The following is a 21,072-nucleotide window of genomic DNA, read 5'->3' as shown; positions in this document are numbered from 1 at the left end:
GGCATCTCTCTGCTTTAGCTTAAGACTAGTTAAGACTACACTGTCTTGAAATCTGGCTTCACATCTCCCCTCAATTACATACAAACGGTGAGTAGAGGCATTTTGGACACATTCTGTAATTTTTTTTACTTATTTTTTGAAAGAGAAAAACGCAGTCATTTTTAACTCTTTCTATGGAGTTCTCATTTTCGCCAGTGAAAAATCACTATGTTGTTTTTAAATTAAGTCACCCACTTCAGCCATCTTCCCTCACCAGCTGCAAAGCCGGGGGTATCTGCATTGATCCAGCTCCGTACTAATACATTTCACAATCAGTTCAATTTATGCGACAGGCTGGAACCTGGGCTGAGACCTCTGAAGTGCCTGTAAACCAATCCTGCAGACAGCCGCTAACCCATCAACCGTACCTGGGAATCGTGTTGCTTAAAATATTCCATATATGCAACGTACTTTTATTCTGTACAAGATTCACAGAGGCTAGGATGGAAACAACAGGAAAAAAAGGACCATACCTGGTTTCTCAGACTGACAGGCTACACATTTGTTATCTTCCGTCTTATTTGGTACAAGGCATATTCCACAGTCCCAAGAGCCTTTCGCCTTCTTAAATTTGTCTCCAAAGCCCAGAGTGGCTGTTGTGTCAGTGCTGCTCGAGGAGGATGTCACTGTCACCGAGCTGTCTGTGACCACTGGTCATGTCAGAGCAGGCATTACTCCCGTTCCAGGTTTTGGTGTCTCACATGCTATACATTTTGTAGCTTCCGGTTTGTTTTGGACAAGACATGTATCACAATCCCACGTTCCAGGTACTGTTTTGAATTTGTCTCCAAAGCCCAGCATCCCTGCTGGGGGCGCTGCTGGCTTTGAGGTGTCGCATTGACTTGAACTTACTGTCTGTTTCATACTCTCAACTGTTGAGGCTTTAGTAGCTTGACAAGTTACACATTTGTCCTTTATGTCTTTGTTTTGCAGAAAAGGGTCACATGTATCAGATTGCCAGTACGATGCTTGTTTAGAAGTCTCTTTACCTGCAGAAAAAGTTGTTATTGCAGGCCTAGTATAAACCACTGTGCTTGTTGTAGGTTGTGCAGACGTAGAAGAGCGTGTTTTCAACAATCCAAAGTCTAGGAAGCAAGAAAAAAAAGTCTTCCTGTTAGCGCAGCACCTCACTACATGTAACTAAGTGACTTTACTAGAGGGCAAAAATTTCAACTCAGGTGCCAATGGTTACAACTAGACATTCAGACCGAGCGCAACAGGAAGTCCCCAGAAATCTTATCTAAACGGATGAAATTTCATCTGCTGCACTGGGTCACAACAGAACATTTCGTTAAAGCTTCATTTAACTCTTTGTTTCCAAGCAAGCTTTAAATCAACATTTTCACTGGTCGATACAAGTACAAACAGACAGTAGCTGACTGAAATCTGACAGTCCAACGTGGAATGGAAATAATACAATTTGATTAAGACGCGATGCCCAATCGAATCAAATTTCTAAAGCTCCTCCTTCCGTAGCAGATGACTCAAATCTACTCCAGTAACTGTACAGAAGTTTGTACTCGGAGCAGCAATCCGTACGGTATTTTCCCACAGATGCTGAATATTAATTAAATAATAAAAACTCAAGACAATTGAACAACTGTCTAATTTTCTATAATCTTTTTCAAAATGCATCGGACACAGGACAACTCCTTATTTAAAAGGTGGCAATTTTAACAGAAAAGACAAGCTACTAATACAGAAAGACTAAAGGAAATGCATCTTAAACAGCAGCTCAAGTTGCTTGTAAATCTACCTTGAACATAGTTGTTTTGTGGTTTGTTGGTTTTTTTTTTTAGTCAAAAATGAAGTCTTTGAACAATGTGGATTTAGATTCTGCTTCTTTTAAACCGATAAAGAAAGTGAATGTCACTTCACTCAGAGGTCTTCCCTTAAACAAAATGCACAATGTATTTTCTCTCACTTAGCTCTTTCCAGTAGAGAAATGTGCTGCCTTCTTAACAAGTATGTAAGTTAGAAGAAGACTTTTGGGAAAAGATCAAACTCAATAAAGCCCTTTTTCTTAAAAGATATCTTTTCCACAGACACACTTTATGAAACTGTTGAAAACAATTGCAATTGCTTAAAAACAAAATTCAGAAAAGGGTTTTTAACGTAAAACACTCCACTTCTGTTTGCAGTTTAAATTTTAATCCACAGGAGCCATTGTAAGCTAAGGCCCAAAGATTCGCAGCTTTCGCCATGTATTTGGAACTGAAGCTCTTTCCTATTCTTTCTTCACCTGGGCTGAAGGTGGGACAGGAGTGTTGAGCTTTACAAACATTTCCTTTTCAATTCCACAAATTGTATTTACTTAAAATGAAACACCGATTATCTGGCTAATTCTCTTAGTACCTCATTTACAATTACATCCTAACACGTAAAGGAGATGCAACCCATCTGCTTTTCATCTTGCAGTTTTACTTCCAGCAACAAACACCACTTAGAATAGAAGGGGGCAGATGCACCCTAACAAACGCAGCGCTTAATGTAATGCTCTCCTACATTCATATTTATAGCAGATACTCTATTAACCATAAGTCGTGTGTTGGTTTTTTTTTAATAAAAAATGCTAGCGTATTTTTTGCAGCATCTTTTTAAAAGGAGTTCATTATCTCACCAGGATTTTTTAGAACGTCTAAGACGCTTCCTTCCTTTAAGACGTGGGCAGTGGTGAAGGGACCACCAGCAAAATCTTTGACCTCCTCTTTCTGTGTGTTGATGTTGGTTGAGGTGGTGGTGTCTTTTGAAACAAAAGAAAACAAAACCAGCTTTCACAATGTGACCTAGTTAGAGCAGATTATACTCACTTTTGTTAGAAACAAGAATTTCCAGCTTCATGCTTCTCACATAAGAATCTTCACAAATTCTACTTACTTTGCAATGCTTTATGATTACAAGCAAAACAAAAAGCAACAAAACAAAACAAAAATTATAAAAGCAGATCTGTCACTGGAAAAATACTGCAGAAGTCCAACACTGCCTGGAATTGCTAGCATGCGCAGACAGGACAGATTGAAGATTTAATAAAGAAAAAAAGGAAAATCAGCACTTCAGATCTGAAGTGCTAAAGTTTCAGTTACCTAGGGTAAGAAAGGGCGTCACTGGAGTACCACTGGGTCCAGAAAGTTCTGCCGATTTTACAACGGGAACACTAAATGTAAACCCAATCTGCTATGAACAAGAGAGGTTTTTCAGATTCTCAAGCCACAGGAACTTCAATCGAATGCACACACAAAACCAAATCTGAAAGCTGCTCTTCACATTTGTAGCACGCATGCTGAATGACAAATTATAAGCCAGAAGCCTACATACTTTTCTCCATCAAGGCAGATTCTGCTTTAGTGTTCTGCAACAGCCTACTAAATGCCTAAGAAAAAAAGTCAAGCTCCTTTATTATTTTACTTACAGAAGACGTAGGTAGCACTTCTGCCTCAGTAGATTTCACAACTGGAGATGAAAACGCGAACTCAGGACTGCTAACAGTACTTGTTGGTTGTATCTGTATTTTCAAAAGAATTAAAGGTTTATATTTAAGAGCAACAACTACTTGAATTCACTACCCAACAGAAGTCCCGCAGTGACGTCGAAAAACCTGATGTTTGAGTTATTTTGCAGATAAAAGTAATAATAAAACACAGGGAAGTTTCCAAGTGGGTATAGGACAATATCTTCAAAACCAAATTCCAGAAACTGAGAGGAAAAGCTGGAGATGCTACTTAGGTCTAAATGCACGGAAAAGCAAGCCAGGAAGCTGAAGAACGGCAAACTCAGCCCAATGATACTCCAAGAACTTCAGCAAACACCTCAACATGTTAAAGCAGCTGTCTACTTCAAACCGTACAAAAAATATTTCAAGTACTCTGGAACAGATTAATGTTTATTTTATTGCAATAATATGCCAATTATTGCACCCTAGGCTCATTCTATGTGAGGCTTATATGACCACGTTACCTCTAATTTAATAACTTAAATAAAGTTGTGGTTTAACCATTGCAGGCAACTAAGCACCACACAGCCACTCGCTCACTCCCTCCAAGTGGAACAGGGAAAAGAACTGGAAATAAAGAAGTAAAGTTGTTAAATTTGAGGTAGCATTAATGACTCATCGCATGTAATGGCTACCTGGAAAGACAAATGCCATAACCCTGTACATACTCCCCACTCCTTCCCCTTCTTTCCCCCAGCATTTATTGCTGAGCACGATGCTAAATGGTGTGGAATATCCCTTCGGTCCTCTGGGCTCCGCTGTCCTGGCTGAGTGCCCTCCCAGCCTCTTGTGCATCCCCGACCTCCTCGCTGGCAGGGCAGCGTGAGACACAGAAAAGGACTTGTCACTGTGTAAGCACTGCTCAGCAACAGCTAAAACACCAGTGCCTTACCAACACTGTTTTGCTCACAAATCTGCAACACAGCATCATCTAGCATCATCTACTACGAAGAAAATTAACTCTACCCCTGCCAAAACCACTATAAATAACGTGGCATAAAGTCCACACCCCCCTTCCCCCGCAGACTTCCACAGCATTTGAAGCAGTTATACAATCACGTTAAATGGGAGTTGGCAGGCTCTAAGACTGAGAGAAGCAGAATCAAAACATTTATGCCTTTTTCCCCAAACTGGCATACAACCCCAATTCATTCAGCTGCGTAGAAACTAATATTTGTTAGTTTCATGAGCACCACAGAAAAAGTCAACTCGCAATAAAGCAGTATACTCATTGTAAACATTATTTATAGCATAAAGATTTACCTTGCCCGCTGCCGTCGCTGCTGCATCTGCCATGCCTGCCGCCTCCGTTGAATTTGCCACGCTTGTCGTTGCCGCTGTTGACCTTGATATGTCCTTTCTCATCAGCAGGTATGGCATGCCCGCCGCCATTATTGGATATGTCAAGCCTGAGGGCACTGTTGAACATGTTATGCCCGACGTCGCTGTTGTATATATCATGTCCTCCACCTCCTCCTCTGATAGATCTGTCAAGTCCTCCACCTCTGATGGATCTGTCATGCCCTCCACCTCTGATGGATCTGTCATGCCCTCCACCTCTGATGGATTTGCCATGCCCGTCGCAGCTGCTGGAGTTGCCGTGCTCATTGCTGCTGTTGAAACAGCGCTCGGTGACGCTGAGACAGCGCTACTACCAATGAAACTAGAATTGAACTGAGGCAGCGATGCAGCACTGATGGGTAGGGGTATGTTCGGTAGCACTGGTTCCTCCACTTCCTAAAGTTGCAAATTTTAATTTTTCTTATACAAGACATACTACTTTCTCACCCCATCCCACCCAATTTATTAACAAAATTAAATAGAACAAAAATCCATACAAATTAAGAGAAAGCAAGTTTCCAGAAGAAATCCCGATCTCCCCACCTCTGTCTACCACGTCATTTTAATTTATGGCAGGCCTGCTTCCACATTATACTCTATTCAACAACTGTACAGCAAGAACACTGAAAGTTAACTCAAAACCTGTGCAGAACAGAGACGCACAGATCACATTTTTTTTCTTTCTTTTCTATACTTTAGTCATCAAAGCTCTAGAGAAGCATCATCCTTTCTAACTACCCTCGCATGGCTTCAATTAAGAGTACACTCTCAAGACAAGTGAGAAAGTGTTCCTCTTGCAAAATTAGGCAGGATAGCTGCCAAAGTTTCTAAAGTCATTACAGCAGTGAACGTGGAAAAAGGTAATGTTTAAAGAAGCAGGTAGGTTCAACAACCAAACTAAACACAAAAAGCACCAAAGAAAGTCAGACTAGCAGCACTGAAGATTGTGTTCTGGTAAATACAGTCTATACCATGTATCAGGATGCAAATATAAAAATCAGAAGAGAGCCTCTTAACAACTTCAATTTTCATCCCTGCCACTTACTTTATTTGATTACTAAGATTGGATGAGTTATGTTTTAAATGGCATAGAAAATCTGACCGAAATTTGTACAGTACTATCATGATCTACTTAGAAATGACTAGGCAGGGATGTAAGTTGGTACTACTGATATTCAGTGCATCCTGTAGCTTACATCTGTTTCACAGTTTTGATTTGAAAAGTTTATGGAACTTTTGATATTTGGACCATTATTTTATTTGCGTTACAGGAATAAACAACAGTGTTTACGATTTCTTTATATTGCATCATCCAGAAGTCCCATTTAATGATTTGAAACTTAAATTAACTTAAATACTTAATATTAACTTAATATTAATTAAATACTTAATGTTAACATAAATACTTAAATTAACTTACAGGCAGCTTATATAACATCCAATAAAAGAAAAAATAATCTGAATATTCATGGTCATAGTTTTATGGAATAGATTTTTCCTATTAAAATGAGAAAAAAACTCTCTCACAATGAGTTTGGTGAGTATCAAAAACTGAGTCATCGTTAGCAGACATGCAGAATGCTCTCTTCTACTACTCTTTTTCACACTCTTGGCCTGTATCTTTCTGTATGACTTAAATATGAAACCAAAAATTAAGCTTTTTTTTTCTTTTTATACTTGGCACTCGTTTCAAGTATCATTCCTGTAGAAAAACTATACAAACCTTCACCAAAACTTCTCTTCTTAGGACTCATTCATTCAATTGCTAACGAGAAATGTTATAGTTTGAAGAATCTGAAGAGAAGGTAAGAGAATTAAAAATTTCAAAATTACATAAGCAAAGTTCAGGTATTCAAACACAGGAAATCAATTGGAGCCTGCTCTGAAACCCACAAGAAAACAAAAACAATGCAAAAATAAAGCGGTATTGTTATAATTTACTATGATGCAATAAAACTGACACACTTAGCTAGTTACTTCAGTAAGCTCAGTGACAGCAATTAATTTAAGAGTCACTTACCTGTTCTTGTACAGCTCCTGATAAATAGTGTATTCCTCTTTCCCTTCTCATTCTGCCGCCTCCGCTACTCACTCCTGAAGACAGACCATTGGACGCAGCAGTACTGAATTTGTAGCTGGTCACATTGCTAGCACACGACAGTACAGAAGTTGGGGGAAAAAAGAGAAAAAGAAATTACCAGCCAAATTTTTTTTTCAAGATATTAGAGCTGTTATTAGTCCTAGAATTGAAACCTGCTGATCAGAAAAAAACTAAAGCTGTCTCACAAGTTGCTAAACGCTGGTAAATACTTGATGTTCTAAATAGGAAAAACTTTATTAACAGCAGCAATGAAAAGGACATACATAAGTGCACCGTTCACATGGGAACAATGACTAAGCCAGAAGACCTGAAATAGAAGAGCTGATTTAGATTGTTATTTTCCAGTGCTTCCTTTAAATAGGACTGGTTCTCTGATTCTGCGATGCACATGTATCTTTTGCAGGGATATAAAAGAACAGCTCACAAAAATACAGAAAGAGTGCACATATGCACACATACACATGGGAAACACTGCCAACAGCTCTGATAGAATAGGGACGCCTCAGACTTGTGTGGCAAGGTAATATGGCCTAAGCTTCAGAAGCAGCTCTGGCTTTCATGTGGCCATCAGCAGGAACAGCAGAGGTGTTTGGGTATGCCAACATTCCAGAAGTCTTTTCAGACATGAATACAGATCCCTTTTGTAAGGCATACAAAGGCATTTTTCTGGTACTTAAAAAAGCCTAGCACATAACCAGAAAGATATCCTAATCCAAGAGGAAATGGGGAAAAAATAACCCAAACCAGAAGTGGAATAGGGAATAACTCTAACAAAAGTACTATGGCAAGAAAATGAAGTATGCCTGGAAAAACCGTGACATCAAAGCTTATCTTGCAGCCAATCAGTCAGTCAGTACAGAAGTGCATTAGATCGCACTGGAAGACACCAGGTCAAACTCCCACAATACTGAGGAGGAGAACTGGTCTAAACTTGTCAAATACTTGACAACAGCCTGCTTAGCACTGTAACTGCATAGAGGAAGACAGATCCCTAAGGCATATGCTCAGACTTTTCTCTAATCCGAACTGTCAATCCATTAGAATTCTGAAAAAAGTCTTACATCAAAATAGATCTTCATTCAGACAACTATCGCTTGCCCATAACAGCCCATATTCCTCTTTCTGTTAACACCTGTGAGCTTCAAGGGGGCAAAGACAGTTGTCAGCCTTCAAGCAAGTCTAATCTACAATTGGACTCAGGATATAAAATATATATATATATATACACACACACATAGATATATAGCATTGGTGGGCCAGAGATTTACTGAGTATTCCAACTCAACTGTCCAAAGGGACTCTTGCCAGCAGATCAGTGTGGTGCTCCTGCTCCAGAACATGGCACCCAACAGAGACCAGCATCACAAAAAACACTACCACCACTACCTACTCTACAAACAAAAGGTAGGGCACTGCAATAAACTTTGTGAACGAAATCAAAAGCAGTATGAGTTTGCTGTATCTCCTTCCTAAATGGAGAAGTAGAAAGGAGTTCTAACAGAGACAATTTAGAACAGTTTGAAAAAAACATAATTAAAACCCAGCACCTGATTGCACCTGTACCAGAACCTTAAAGCCAGTCGCTTCCACCCCTGAAAAGGTGGTTGTTGTGAAGTCCAACTTTTAGATGCCAAAACAAAGTGTTGAGTTCTTTCTGCAAGCCAAAGAATGCCCATGGTCACATAAGAATTGCTTGGCAGATGAGCATAGAGTCGACAAAATTCCCTGCTACTGTTCTTTGAAAAGAGCAACCCCCTAAAAACCGAGTGCAAAGTCCCTTAACTCAAGCATTATTACCCAAAACACCATTTGCCCAGAAGGAAAAGCCATCAATATTATCTGGAGGATAACTCATTTGACCTAAACCAAGAAAGCAGTATAACACAAAGCAGTCTCCTCAAGAAGAAATTCAATTAATTCTGCTGGATTTTTTTTATTTTAGAGATGAGTTAGCATTTGGCCTCAAATGATCCTAAAGAACACATGGTCTTCATGTGAACTCAAAGCAGACAATTAACTTCATCATGAAAGGAGTATTAAAAAAAAGAATAATAAATCATAAATCTTCCTCCATGTTTTTGCTTAAAAAATAAAGAAAAAAACACATCAATAAACATCCTCCTGAACTGTAACTCACTTCCCCTACTTCACCTTCTAAAGAATGCTTCAGAAAGAATCATCCCATTAGGACAGAGCTTTCAAACTGCAAGCAATTAAATAGCTAAAACTAATAGCTTTTCCCCTAGGGAACATTAGGAGGGACAAATTATTTTGTTATAAGTAAACTGAGTTATAAACCATGAAATATCTGTCAAAGCAAAATTTGTAACGCTACAGATTTAGTTAAACTACAAAATGAGCCATATTTCCTGTAGAAGGAAAAAATTAGGCCTCCAATAGCAAAGATCCTTTCTGTGGATACAGCATTATAACGTGCCTCGTTTCCCATCTTCGTATCCTACTCAGAAGATAAACTTGGGATAAAAAGTGGTGTATCAGTACTTTTATTCTTGCTCATCTTCCTTCCTTTCATAAAAACAACAATTTTCTCAAAGTTATATTGATCTTCAAACACAATCCAGACTTTGCAGCTCCCTCAAAATACAAAATTTTCATTGGATTTCCCATTCCTTTTACTGAGAACTGTCACCACCTTTCAGGTGCAGACCGTACTGAAAAAGGAGATTTCTTTCTTCCTTCAAGTAAGTTTTAAATTAATAGATGTCATACCTTTCAGATGGTTCTGCTCGCTGTTCTGCAGGCAAAGTCTTCTCTCTCATCCCCTGCAAGTTAAGTTTAGTTCAAGACTTAGCTGAATATGTACAGAATACACAAAGTACCAACAACCACTTCATGTGGTTTTTTGTGGTTTTTATTTTATTTATTTATTTTTAATTTTATAGCACTGAATACACCTCACCTACTTAACGTTGTTCCCTAATTCAGCATTGTGGGTACAGTTCAGTTAAATTTTGGGGCTAAAGTAAGCATCACTGCTTCACTCAGCATTGAGGACAAACTGATAGAACACTAAATCAAATTTGTCAAATCCTCTAACAAAGAAAGTAATTACTTTTAAACAAAATGACAAAAATTGTGTGTGGGGGGGAGAGTTTTCATCAAAACTTGTGTTTGCCAACCCCGTAAAAGGGACATACTTTTCTGTTTTCTATCATTTATCAACAAACAAGAAAAAAAAAAAAAACTCTACCCCCACAAAAAACTAAGCAGTTGCTGCTAGAAAGTTGCTGCAAAGCTTTTTGTTTCTGGCCCAAGTTTTTTAATTTGGTGAAAGCCTTTTCTGTGCACGTGCACATGCCAGAGAGGTTGCTTAAGTAATAGAAGCTATAGTAGCTGCTATCTTCTGTTTTTTGTAGAAGACAGAAATTGAATTCGTTAGCTTTGTAACTGTTATGCATACCAGAATTGGTTTTCTCCCTTTTGAAAATAGTAGAGGGTATGCCTATGACAGATTTGGTGAGCAAGGTGATCAGATGAGGGCACTGCAAGACTGCCAGAACGCACCAGGTCTGGGGGGAAAAGGAATCCGGCTGAGCATAGGAATTTCTAAAAGGTAACCAAGGAGTTGTGCATTGATACAGTTATTCTAAATAATCAGATTCTTGTAGCTCTGCCTTTGGAAAGTCTGTGGCCCTTGCTGTAGTGGCTGCACACAGGATGCAGTCTACAAAACCAGAAATGCAGAAGTCCTATGTTTTGACTCCCTGGATTCATCAACCTGCTTCAGGATGGCTGGGGGAATCCAACTGTTAAGTCTAGCCAGACAGCGCAACTTGGGCTTAGCTGCCATTGTAACCAGCCTTGTTTCTCAACAGTAGCAAAGCTGAATGCATTGGTAAATATTTTCAGGTTTGGGCCTGCATAAGGTAGAAGGGACAACAAGTGGTTTTATGTGCTAGGGAGTTCTTGTTCTTAGAGCTTTCCCTCTAGTTTGAGAGAAGCACATAACTAGTTTTACAGTGGGTTGACAGGAAAGAAGTGGGGGGGAAAAATGGGAACGCAGGGAGAAAGCCAAAGGCGTTATTACTAGAACAGGTTTAGAATGCTATTCTTTGCTTTTCATGAGCTTAGGGCAATGGGGAGTTTAAAGCTTAGCACTTCCTGAGAGGGTTTCTTACTCTACCGGCTCAGTTCTATCACTTATTTAAGGCAATTCAGGTCTCTGAACGGTTAAAGAATTGATACCAAATTTGATGAACTTTGATCCAGGATACTGACAAAACAGGACTTCATATAAACAATTTCAGTATGTTCATGAGGTTAGCTTGTGTGTTCTGTTAAATAGTAAAAAATGACACTTCTGTTTCTGTTTACCTAGCATAATTCTGCAAATGTTGCCTCCTTCTGCTTTAGAATGGAAATGCTCTTCTCCAAGAGAGCACTGTCCAAACTTCTTTGCCAAAATTTTTTGATTAAATTAATATTGTTTTATTTTGAAAACAAGAATAAGCCACAAACATGTTTTCTTGCTTCGGCTATCCAGAAGAACGTCAACAGTATTTTCAGATTTTCCTTCCCTACACAACTGTATGTAGGAAGAGTGCAGTTGGAAGCAGAAGACCTAAGATGATGTATCTTCTGTTTGTTTACTACAGTAACAAGACAATGGATTACCTCTTTATTAGAACTTGTGTAGCTTTGCAGTATTGAAACAAATGTAGGTATTAAAATACACATCAGTAATACGTTTCTGAATGGCTGAGTACCGTGCTCTCTTAGCATTGAAATACCCAGCCATTGGATTAGTTTGTCCCTCATGTTTGCTTAGTTTGGAAGCTATTTCAGAATGCCTTCAGCTTGTATTCTTCCCCAAAAGCATAGAACTCACTTCTCTGCATCCCCAATTCAAGTCAGAGAAACTGGGCACTGCAGACACAGGAGGTCTGCCTGTACAGAATCAGTGAAGACAAGTCTAAACAGCGGATTTTTTTGAATATGCAGCTGGGTTATCTGAATGTTCTTTATGCAGTGTACCTCAGTTTTAGTACAGATAGCACTTGTCTTGGTTCTTGTCATTAGTCTGAAGCTGCCCCTGAGAAAATCTTGAAAGGGAAAGTAGTGAAAGCTAATCAGCTGGCCCTTTCTTCTTAAGAACCAGCGTATTTTGTAATTCTCCCACTAATAATAAGGCGTCATGCTGGAGAATCGCGATTGTGTTGTTAAGCAAGACTGACTTCACCTGAGCGGTATAGTTGGCAGCTGTTGAATGTTTAATGGACTTTAAACAAACAAAAAAACTGAGCAGGTGGAGGTAGACATGGCAAACTGACAGGCAGTGTCAGATGCTTCTTTGAAATGGATAATCTGACTCCATTCACTTCTTTCTGGAAATAAGATCTAGTAATTAACCAAACAAAAGATAGAAGGGTTAAGACTGCATCTTTAAAGCAGCTGTGCTTGATAAATGTCTCTGGTCTTAAATCAATCTTTAGCAAAGCACAGAGACATAGCAGCAGCTTGCTTATGCCAACGCTAAAAATACTTGATGTGTACAGGTAACCATGTCAAGGCTCTGGAGTTAATCCATGAGAACAATTCCTTCTGGTATTGGCAAAGGTGAGGATGCTTGCTTCTATAGAAATGAGGTTTTGAGCTGTGACTTAAGCTGTCACTTAGGTGACTGTTTAGGAAAGCTTCCTTTTAAGCTTTGAAGTATGTAAGCTGACAAATTGTTTAAGTTCAGAACTGGGTTTACAGTCTCTTGTTCTCTGACTGTATGCAACTTCTCATGTTTCAGACTGAAAGCAGAATTGCAGCGGTACCAGTCATGCAACTATAATGATTATTGCCAAGATTACCAGAACTACCACTCGCAGAGGAGTTACGATGCTTACGCTGACTACAACTACAGCTCCTATGCTCCCTATGACAGCATGCAAGCTGTTGGAGACTGCTCTTTAGGAGATTCTTTAATGGCTCCAGCTGTTTTTGAGGTAAAGATAGTGCACGCTTGCTGTAAAGAAAATATTTCACAGATAATACGTTGTACAGATTTGCTCTGATTCTTCTGATTTGCTTTGCTTAAAGCAAATTAAACAGTTGTTTTAAGTGGTCTTATCGTGGTCAATGTATTAGTTGTGACCTCCGGAAGTCCCTTCCAACCTGTACTGTAATATTGGCTTTCTTCTAAAAATAAATAGATAAAATGCCATCTATCCTTGTAGTTGTAGGAAGAAGGAATGGGTTGAGACTGCAGCACTTTGAATCTGTGATGCTTTCTGAAATGAGTTATGATTAAACTTAGCCTTTTCTGTCTTTCAGGAATCTTCAGTTATGACTGCAATCGGTGATGACCTAATTACTGACGGTAATAAGGGTTCTATCATTGTCACTTGAGTTTAGCCATCCTTGTGCCTTTTAACAATACAAGCCAACCTCTACTGGATGAAGAACATCTTGAAAATTCAGCTGAGGTCAAACCTCTGTGGGGTTGATCTGCAATCAGCTGGGGTTTTAAAGCTGATACAGCATACACTGACCGCATCAAGTAAAACGGGACACTGTCAATGCTTCGCAGCAGGTTTCTTGTACCTGTGCCTTCATTCCCATTTGAAAATGGTCTAAGACAGAATTTTGTTCTTTGTATTGGTTCCGCTAAACAGATTTTATATTAGAAACTCAGTAATATGCAAAAGCTTTGTTCTCCACCCTGAGGTAAAAGCTTATGTTGCAGATTCCAAAAGGAGGATTCAGCTTGCACTTACAAATACGGTACAAAACATATTTGTGTCCTGGAAGGTTTGCAAAGTTCCTCACGTGGAGGCATTTTGTGTTAGTGTTTAGAAACTATCCTATGTAACGTGTATTGCCGTAGAAGTGAATTAAATGACTCTTGGGAGGGTTTCATGGCTGATTATCCGTAAACGTTATCTTTACTATCTTAAACATTGTCTTTGTCTTTATCTTGAAAGACAGTTCTAGTCCCAGCCTTCTAATATACAAATTCCCAAAAGTTGGAGTTGTGAGGCTCAAAATTTTAGAGGACTAAATACCTCACTAAAATTAGTAGATCTAATAGCTTATTACACTTAGCTTAAAATACATTTTATTAGCCATTTCACGTGAAGTTTTTTTGTGCGCATGCCTCAGATTTGATACTTGGACTTACCAGGCTTTTATTTTCAGATCCACAGCTCTACTTGGATGTTGATGAAATGAACAGACAATTCACGGAGACAAGCGAAGAACTCTACGATTCACTCATGAATTGTCACTGGCAACCTCTGGATACGGTCACTTCTGAAATCCCCTCTGCTATTTAAGTGTCTTCTAGAGCATGACCGTTATGGCCAAAGTGCTAAAACTACATTTCTTCTACATTATTCTAGCTCATAAGTTTTAAAGCACAATGATAGGTTGGGTTTTTTTTGCTATGCTTTTGACAGTTTCTGTAATCTTTTTGTTCATCACTCCCTTCTTGGAGCATCATGAAGTCATGTAAATATTCGAGAAATGTAAAGAGGTAAATGGGGTCTAAAGATAGACTTGCCTGTGTAAATAAAAGATTTGTTTCTGCAAACCTGCCAGCAAGGGATTTTACTTGTACCTGTGTGCAGCACGTTCTCTTCCGGCTTATGGAATTTAACAAGGTAGTAAGGGTATTTCATCTGTCTTTATTTTTATATGGGCATTAGGACACAAGCAAAATCTAGCTTCCCCTTGTTTTCCTGGTTCCTTAGGTAAGCGACAAGCCAAGCCTTTCATGTGCTTGCTTAGACTGGAAGTATGTATGGGAGACACTCACAGGCCTTGCTATGGAAACACCTGTGCCCACTTTTTCCTGCAGGCTGCTGGCTCTAACTGTACTACTGATACATGCTAGGTCAGCTAAAATTGGCTTATAAATAGGGTATGTTAAGCATATGGAAGTGTAGACTTCAACTGCCATAGCTACAAACATCCCGTGGAATGAGGATGATGTCTGCTGGCACTCTCTGCATCAGCATTCAGTTTTCCCTTGCCCTTCTTACTGTTAGACTTCTCAGCTGACGCTTTACAGCGAAGAAATTGCTACAACATAATCCGTGTTCTTAAACCTAAAAAAAAAAAATCTTGGAGAAAACAACTTGCTGGTTTTCCCTCCTTGCTGGCAAGGAGAAAAATAGTCCACCAGGAACAACAAAAAAATCCTAGTAACAGCTCCTTAAGTTATACCCTCTGCTACCCTCTCTGATTGCTCTGGTCTTCCTTCATTCGTGGTAATGAAGTTTTTAAAGCTCTGGTAGAAGGATGACAGCACTCAAGTCAAAGGAGATGAGAGCAATGAGGAAAGCTTTGCTTTAAGCTAGAGCAGTCTTGCGAGTTGCTGCCTTTATGCTGTTCTTATCTTGAAGGGTACAGAGTCTTTTCCAGTCATAGGGACTCCATAACCCTATGAGTATGGAGAAATAGTTGCTAATTAACAGTGTGTATAATAAGTAAGTGAGGCTGGAAACAAAAGAATATTCCTCCAAGAAAAAAAAGGAAGCAGAAATTACTGTACTTAATAGCTGGGGAAGCTGTTAAAGCTAGTTGACACAGTTCTGGTACTGCCGTGTGTGTTTTGGGGGCAACATAAACCATAATTGCTGTGATGGCAGGTAAGAATCCAGTTCTTTTTTATGGCTTAGTGTAGTCAGTGAAAGCAGTGGTCCTAAGCTGCATGCTGTTCTTAAATGTAATGCAAATTCTCTTTTGTGACTCCTCAGTACTTCCAGGTTACTTGTAGCTGATCACCAGCAACTGCTTCTGTTAGCTATTAGCTGTTGGGTTTTTGCTAGGAATACTTTCAGTCCTGAATTGAAATGATGACATCCTGAAACAGAAGAGGCTCTTGGAGTATTGTAGGAAGCACATTCTTCCTGGTTCTAGTGCAGGTGTACACGTAGGAGGAGACAGAAGGCAAAGAACCTCACATAGGTGGAGGGGGTGAGGTGGCATCACAGTTAGAGCTGTTGCAGTTAACTCTTCCCAAAGCATGAAAGCAACGTGGCTGGGAACAGGGATTTGTTGGGTTGCTTCTTTGTGTGAGCCAGGGAGTCTTTTGAGGGGCAGATTAATAAGAATATGACACAAGGTAGAGGTGGAATAGATGAAGCAAAGAATCTGGGTGGGAAAAGGGTTGCTTGTACGTGTCTATGGAATTGTTTCAGGGGACTGAGCTGGGGCAAATTCAAGATAATAGATGCAGCCTCCTTGAATTTGGATGGCAGTGCTGAAGCTTCAAAACCTTACAAGGTTTGATGCCACTTCAATTGTAGTGCATAGCTGTGGTACTTGAGCTCAGAAGTGCAAACTGCACAGGATTTTTTTATCTATTTTCTTCAACGTGAGCAGCAAAACATCTTCCAGGAATGTGCCTGGGTGCTACGCTGCTTTGACACGGCTTGCTTTGCATCACCAAACACAGTAGTTAGGTTGCATCGAGTACTTTGTGGAAACATTCATTGTGTTGTCACCCAGAAATGGGATGCTACAGATGTGTGTTGGCCCGGCAGTATCAGTGCTGGTTTTTGGCCTTTGAGAGGTTGGTCCATAACATGTGACCTGTGTAACGAGAGGCCCACATAGATTGGTGACTTCATTAAGTCTGATGCTGTGGTGGTGTGTGACCCAAGGCCCTGAACGTCAGAAAATCAGGCTGTGGCCACCTATTTTATGCAGACTTTGCCTATTAACAAGGTCTCTACACTGTACGTTAGAGACGTGCGCCTCCTTTTCCGGACTAGATAGCGAAAATACCAGTTTTGTAGTTCAGTGAATGAGATTGGTTGGGCTGTTTGTTCTCCAGAGCTGAAAAATGTTGGGAGTGTATTCTCTTGGAGTCCACAGAAATGAAAATGATGAGAGGAAGAGAACGTTGGTTGCAGCCCGCGTGCTGCTGTTATAAAGTAGTTCTCTGATGTCTTTTTCCCTCTGCTGAGACACATCAGCCTATCGTCCTTTCCTGTTAGGAGCGCATACCTGGCTTGGGATGGTGTGCGCAGGGCAGATTCTTTACCGTAAGAGCACAGTGAATGCCAGACTTCTTCCTGTACTGCCGTGTTAACCGTGAGTCACAAATTCAGGAAGCAGTGATTGCATCGGAACTGCTAGAATGCTTTGCGGAGTCTTTTTACTGGGTAAACTTCACAGCTGCAGTTACAACTTCCAGCCTGTGTTAGCTGAACACATCGTACTGGTGCCCGCCATCAGTTTGACAAAGATGGGATTGCAGTAGGAACTTGCTTTCTTCCTTCTTTTTAATTAAACAAGTCTTTGAAGCAACTTTTCCAACACCGCCATACTTCACTTCTTCCAGTTATTTTCTGTTTTACTTAGCTGAAATGTTTTTTTTTCTTCCAAGCTTGAGGAAGTTTTCTACAAGAATGTCCCGTAATGATTTCATAAACTCTTTTCGTTGTACCTAGCTGCAACAGAGAGTGGGGGGAAGATTGATCAAATGGTGATGATCGCTGTCATTCTGCTGGACACGCAGATACTTGCCTTTCGTTTTGGCTCATTTCTAATACCAATTAACTTCAGTGCCTCGCGTTAATAGACACCGTTTGACTGCATCGGCAAATGTTTCTGAGTCGTGAGTGTCATTAAAGGCCTGTCACCCTATGGAAATCCTTCTAAATAAGAAAAATGGAATTCAAATAAATAAATAAAGCAGCGTTTGAACTTATGAGCAAACCTAGCGTAGCTGCCTTTGACGCTGATCTGGAGGAGAAAAATCACGTTATCACACTACTATGGTTGCCTTAATAGGTTTGGTGTACATGAGGGAGGGAAGTATTATGTGATGTTTGCCTAGCTATTACATGGCCGATGCAGGAGGGGTTTTAGTCAGTTCCCTGAGCACGTATTGTTGCAGAAGTCGGTGATTTCACTGCCCAATGTCTGTTATTAAGGGCACGATTCATGTCCCGTTATCGTTTTTATTCTTTATTTATGTGTTTATTTTCTGGGGCGGCGATCTGTCACGATGCCCATCGTTCCCCTGCCGTGGGGTAGAATTTAGCGTGACGACTGCCTCCCGGACCAACGGGGCCACGAATCCGGCCTAAAACACTGCTTGTGCGTTGGTTGTCGGCGTGGGGGCTGTTGGTTGTCGGTGCGGGGGTATCGGTTGTCGGTGCGGGGCTTTTCTGACGAGCACTGTGGGCTCGGGGCGCCGTCCCACGCCCGGCGCGGTGCTGCGGCACACCAGCGGTCGGCGCCACGGCGCGGGGAGGCTCTGGAGGTGACTCCTAGCCCCGTGCTTACGGTGGCCGGGCCGGGGTTCATTATGGCGGCCGGGTCCTGAGGGCGGGAGCGGGAGGGCGGCGGGACCGGGACGGGACCGGGGCGGGGCGAGGAACGGGAGCGGCAGCGGGAGGGGGGGGCGCGCGTTCCCGTGAGGGGAGGGGGCGCGCGAGGGAGGGAGGGGGAGGGTGTGAGAAACACTCCGTAGCCAATAACTTGGGCTCAGGCGAGGAGCTCGGCGAAGCAGGAATTTATTCGCGATCGCAGTGGCGGGCGTCCCGTCCGTGCGAGGACTACCGCACACCAAATTTCCCTGGTGTATTGCCAAGCACTTCCCCGTGCAAGGGCTTACCATACACCACATTTCCCGAGACTCTTCCTTTCTCTCCCTTATCTCACGCTTCGTCCGTCTCCGGCCGCGCCCCTCGCGGAGCTGCGGAACCGCGGATCAGGACTCCACACTCGCTCCGTACAAAAGTACGTCTCAATCACACGGCACACAGAGTCTCACCCGACCCCCAAGGCAATACTTCCTATTTCTTACCTTGGTCTGTGCACAGAGTTACCGGATCAATTCTCAAAGCCGGAGTGCCTGCCTTCTTCCCTTCCCCACTCCTTCACGGATCCTGCCTCTTTCATCAGTCTCGGGCCCTCTGTCAGCTCTCCGCAGAACCGCCGCCGTCGATGCACAGGACCGCTGAAATCAGCGGGGCATGCCTTCCTGCTGCTGCGGCGGTGGGGCTCCCCAGTAGGCGACTGGCTCCCGGACGAGCCCCCAAATTGTGAGAAACACTCCGTAGCCAATAACTTGGGCTCAGGCGAGGAGCTCAGCGAAGCAGGAATTTATTCGCGATCGCAGTGGCGGGCGTCCCACGAGCAGGAGCGCCCCTGCTGGTTCCAAAACCCAGTTTATATACTTTTTGATGACGGGACCCTCCCCTGTTTCCCCGCTGAGGGGGTGATCCAGGCTCACAATCTGTCTGATGCTTCCCAGACAATGCATGGCCTTCAGTTGCCGGCCTGTTAAATTTCGAATTTCTTTCGACTTTTTTACTGGTTGAAGCGGTAATGTTTCTTCACTTACCTGACTTGACTCAACACCGTGATTTTCCCCGAATTGTTCTACGGAGTCTGGTTGTCTGCATTTTACAAGGTCGCCTGCTAAGCGTTCTTATCGCTGCAAGCACACCTCGATACCCCATTCCTTACCTTTAAACAACGTAACTCTGCAAAAACAACATTTTTATTCCCACGAGGGGCAGGGCAGGCCCCGCGGCGCGTGGCGGCGGGGGGCGGGGGGGCCCCGTGACGGCACCGAACGCGGGGGGGGGGCGGTATGGCCTCGGGCGGCGCGACCGGTAGCGGCGCGACCGGCAGCGGCATGGCCGGCGGTGGCAGGGCCGGTGGCGGCGGGGCGCCGGGCGGCAGCCCAGGAGCCCGATCAGGAGGAGGAGGAGCAGGAGGAGGAGGAGGAGGAGGAGGAGGAGGAGGAGGAGCGGCCGGCGGCAAGGTGAAGAGGCGGCGCCACCGTTTGGGCGCCGCGAAGCCCCCCTGTGCCAGGAGCAAGCGGGTGAGGAGCGGCCCCCCCACAGCGGGCCCTTCCCCCTCAGCCCACCAGTTACCCCCTTACTTACCCCCTTACCTTACCCGCCCCTTTATCCCCTTAGTTACCCCCTACCCACCTCCTTACCCCCTTAGTTACCCCCTCGACCGCTTAGTTACCCCCTTAGTTACCCCCTCAACGGCTTAGTTACCCCCTTAGTTACCCCCTCAGCCCCTTACTAACCCCCTCAGTTACCCCCTCAGCCCCTTCCTAACCCCCTCAGTTACCCCCTCAGCCCCTTACTTACCCCCTTACCCCTCTACCCAGCCCATTACCCCCCTCCTCCCCCTCCCCTTCACCCCCAGCCCGCTGCCCTCAGGACCCCCAGTGCCACCCCCAGGGCTTTCCCCGCTCCCTGCACCCCTCCTCAGCCCATCATCAATTCTCTGAACGTTACCTGCCAGGCTTTGCTTCTCGTTTGTGCTGTAGGGTACAGCAGGTTGACGGTGAAAGCGGTCCGTCAATTCGGGGTGTGAAAATCCCCGTGCTGGAGGGGGGACGCGCCGAGATCCCTCCCAGCAGCTCTTTGCTAAGAAATGTCAGGACGCCCAGAGAGATGCTCTGGAGATGCCCTCTGCACATGTTTGTTCAGCCAAAACCTCTCCGCTATTAAATGAGCAACGTAGCTGAGGGGATTGATTATCATATGCAAAACCAAGGGAGCGCTACGCATGGATAGCTGCTCATTTAGGTTTTTATCACTTGCAGAAATGCCAAGTCCCTTATACCACATATTGACAATCAATCTTGTCCATCTAAAGCTGGCCTGGAAGGGCAATGCAAACATTCCCCACGCTTACAGAGCAACCGTTGAAACCTCTGGCTTGAACAGTGCATTAATGTTGAAAGTGCCATAGCTTGCGTGTGCCGACACTGTGTAGCTAACTGATAAACCTTACACGTGGATTGAAAATAATCAGTGGAGATGGTTTTCTAACTTTTCCATTGTCTGTTATCTCTGCGTGTTTTCCAGTAGGTTTATTTAAAGAGTGTGCCAGAGCAAACACGTGCGTGGGGATATCTGGGGGATTCTGCACAGAGAATGGCTGCTGCACATCCAGCGCAGATCAAATTAACAGTAACTTATCGGGGAAGAGTTTTAATGATTTGATAAATAGACAAACTGATAGGTGTTACATGTGTGCATTTATTATAGCAGTTAGCTTTGTAACCAGACGAATCGTGCAAATGTTCATAACGTAAAAGGACGAGCTTTGAGCAGATAGCTTGCTTAGAGCATTTGTCAATTAATTTCAGTTTATTTTCAAT

At 42.5% G+C, this 21,072-nt stretch overlaps 2 protein-coding genes across 5 annotated transcripts in view; one reads left to right on the top strand and one right to left on the bottom strand.

Annotated features, from left to right (window-relative positions):
• Positions 1-512: 512 nt before the first annotated feature.
• LOC136790902 (nuclear pore complex protein Nup153-like) lies at positions 513-9,953 on the bottom strand. 2 transcript variants are annotated; one of them, XM_066997724.1, is made up of 7 exons: positions 9,702-9,953; positions 6,891-7,017; positions 4,793-5,266; positions 3,449-3,541; positions 3,123-3,213; positions 2,660-2,782; positions 513-1,124 (listed from the first exon to the last, which is right to left on the bottom strand). In XM_066997724.1, exons 1-7 carry the CDS (start codon positions 9,749-9,751, stop codon positions 694-696), a joined length of 1,389 nt encoding a protein of 462 aa, XP_066853825.1. In that variant the 5' UTR covers positions 9,752-9,953; the 3' UTR covers positions 513-693. The 2 variants fall into 2 exon arrangements, with proteins under 2 accessions (XP_066853825.1, XP_066853826.1); XM_066997725.1 differs by having other exon boundaries at positions 3,123-3,210.
• Positions 9,954-10,135: 182 nt separating this feature from the next.
• Positions 10,136-21,072, top strand: part of LOC136786328 (nuclear pore complex protein Nup153-like) — a 31,207-nt gene continuing 20,270 nt past the window's right edge. For all 3 annotated transcript variants that reach the window (XM_066997723.1, XM_066997722.1, XM_066997721.1), the window contains exon 1: positions 10,136-19,770. In XM_066997723.1, coding sequence (XP_066853824.1) covers positions 19,537-19,770 — 234 coding nt within the window. In that variant the 5' untranslated portion in view covers positions 10,136-19,536. The remainder of the gene's footprint in view (positions 19,771-21,072) is intronic.

This window comes from Anser cygnoides, chromosome 5 (genome assembly GCF_040182565.1).
Source record: "Anser cygnoides isolate HZ-2024a breed goose chromosome 5, Taihu_goose_T2T_genome, whole genome shotgun sequence".
Classification (NCBI taxonomy): Eukaryota; Metazoa; Chordata; class Aves; order Anseriformes; family Anatidae; genus Anser; species Anser cygnoides.
This window is presented reverse-complemented; position numbering and strand designations above follow the sequence as displayed.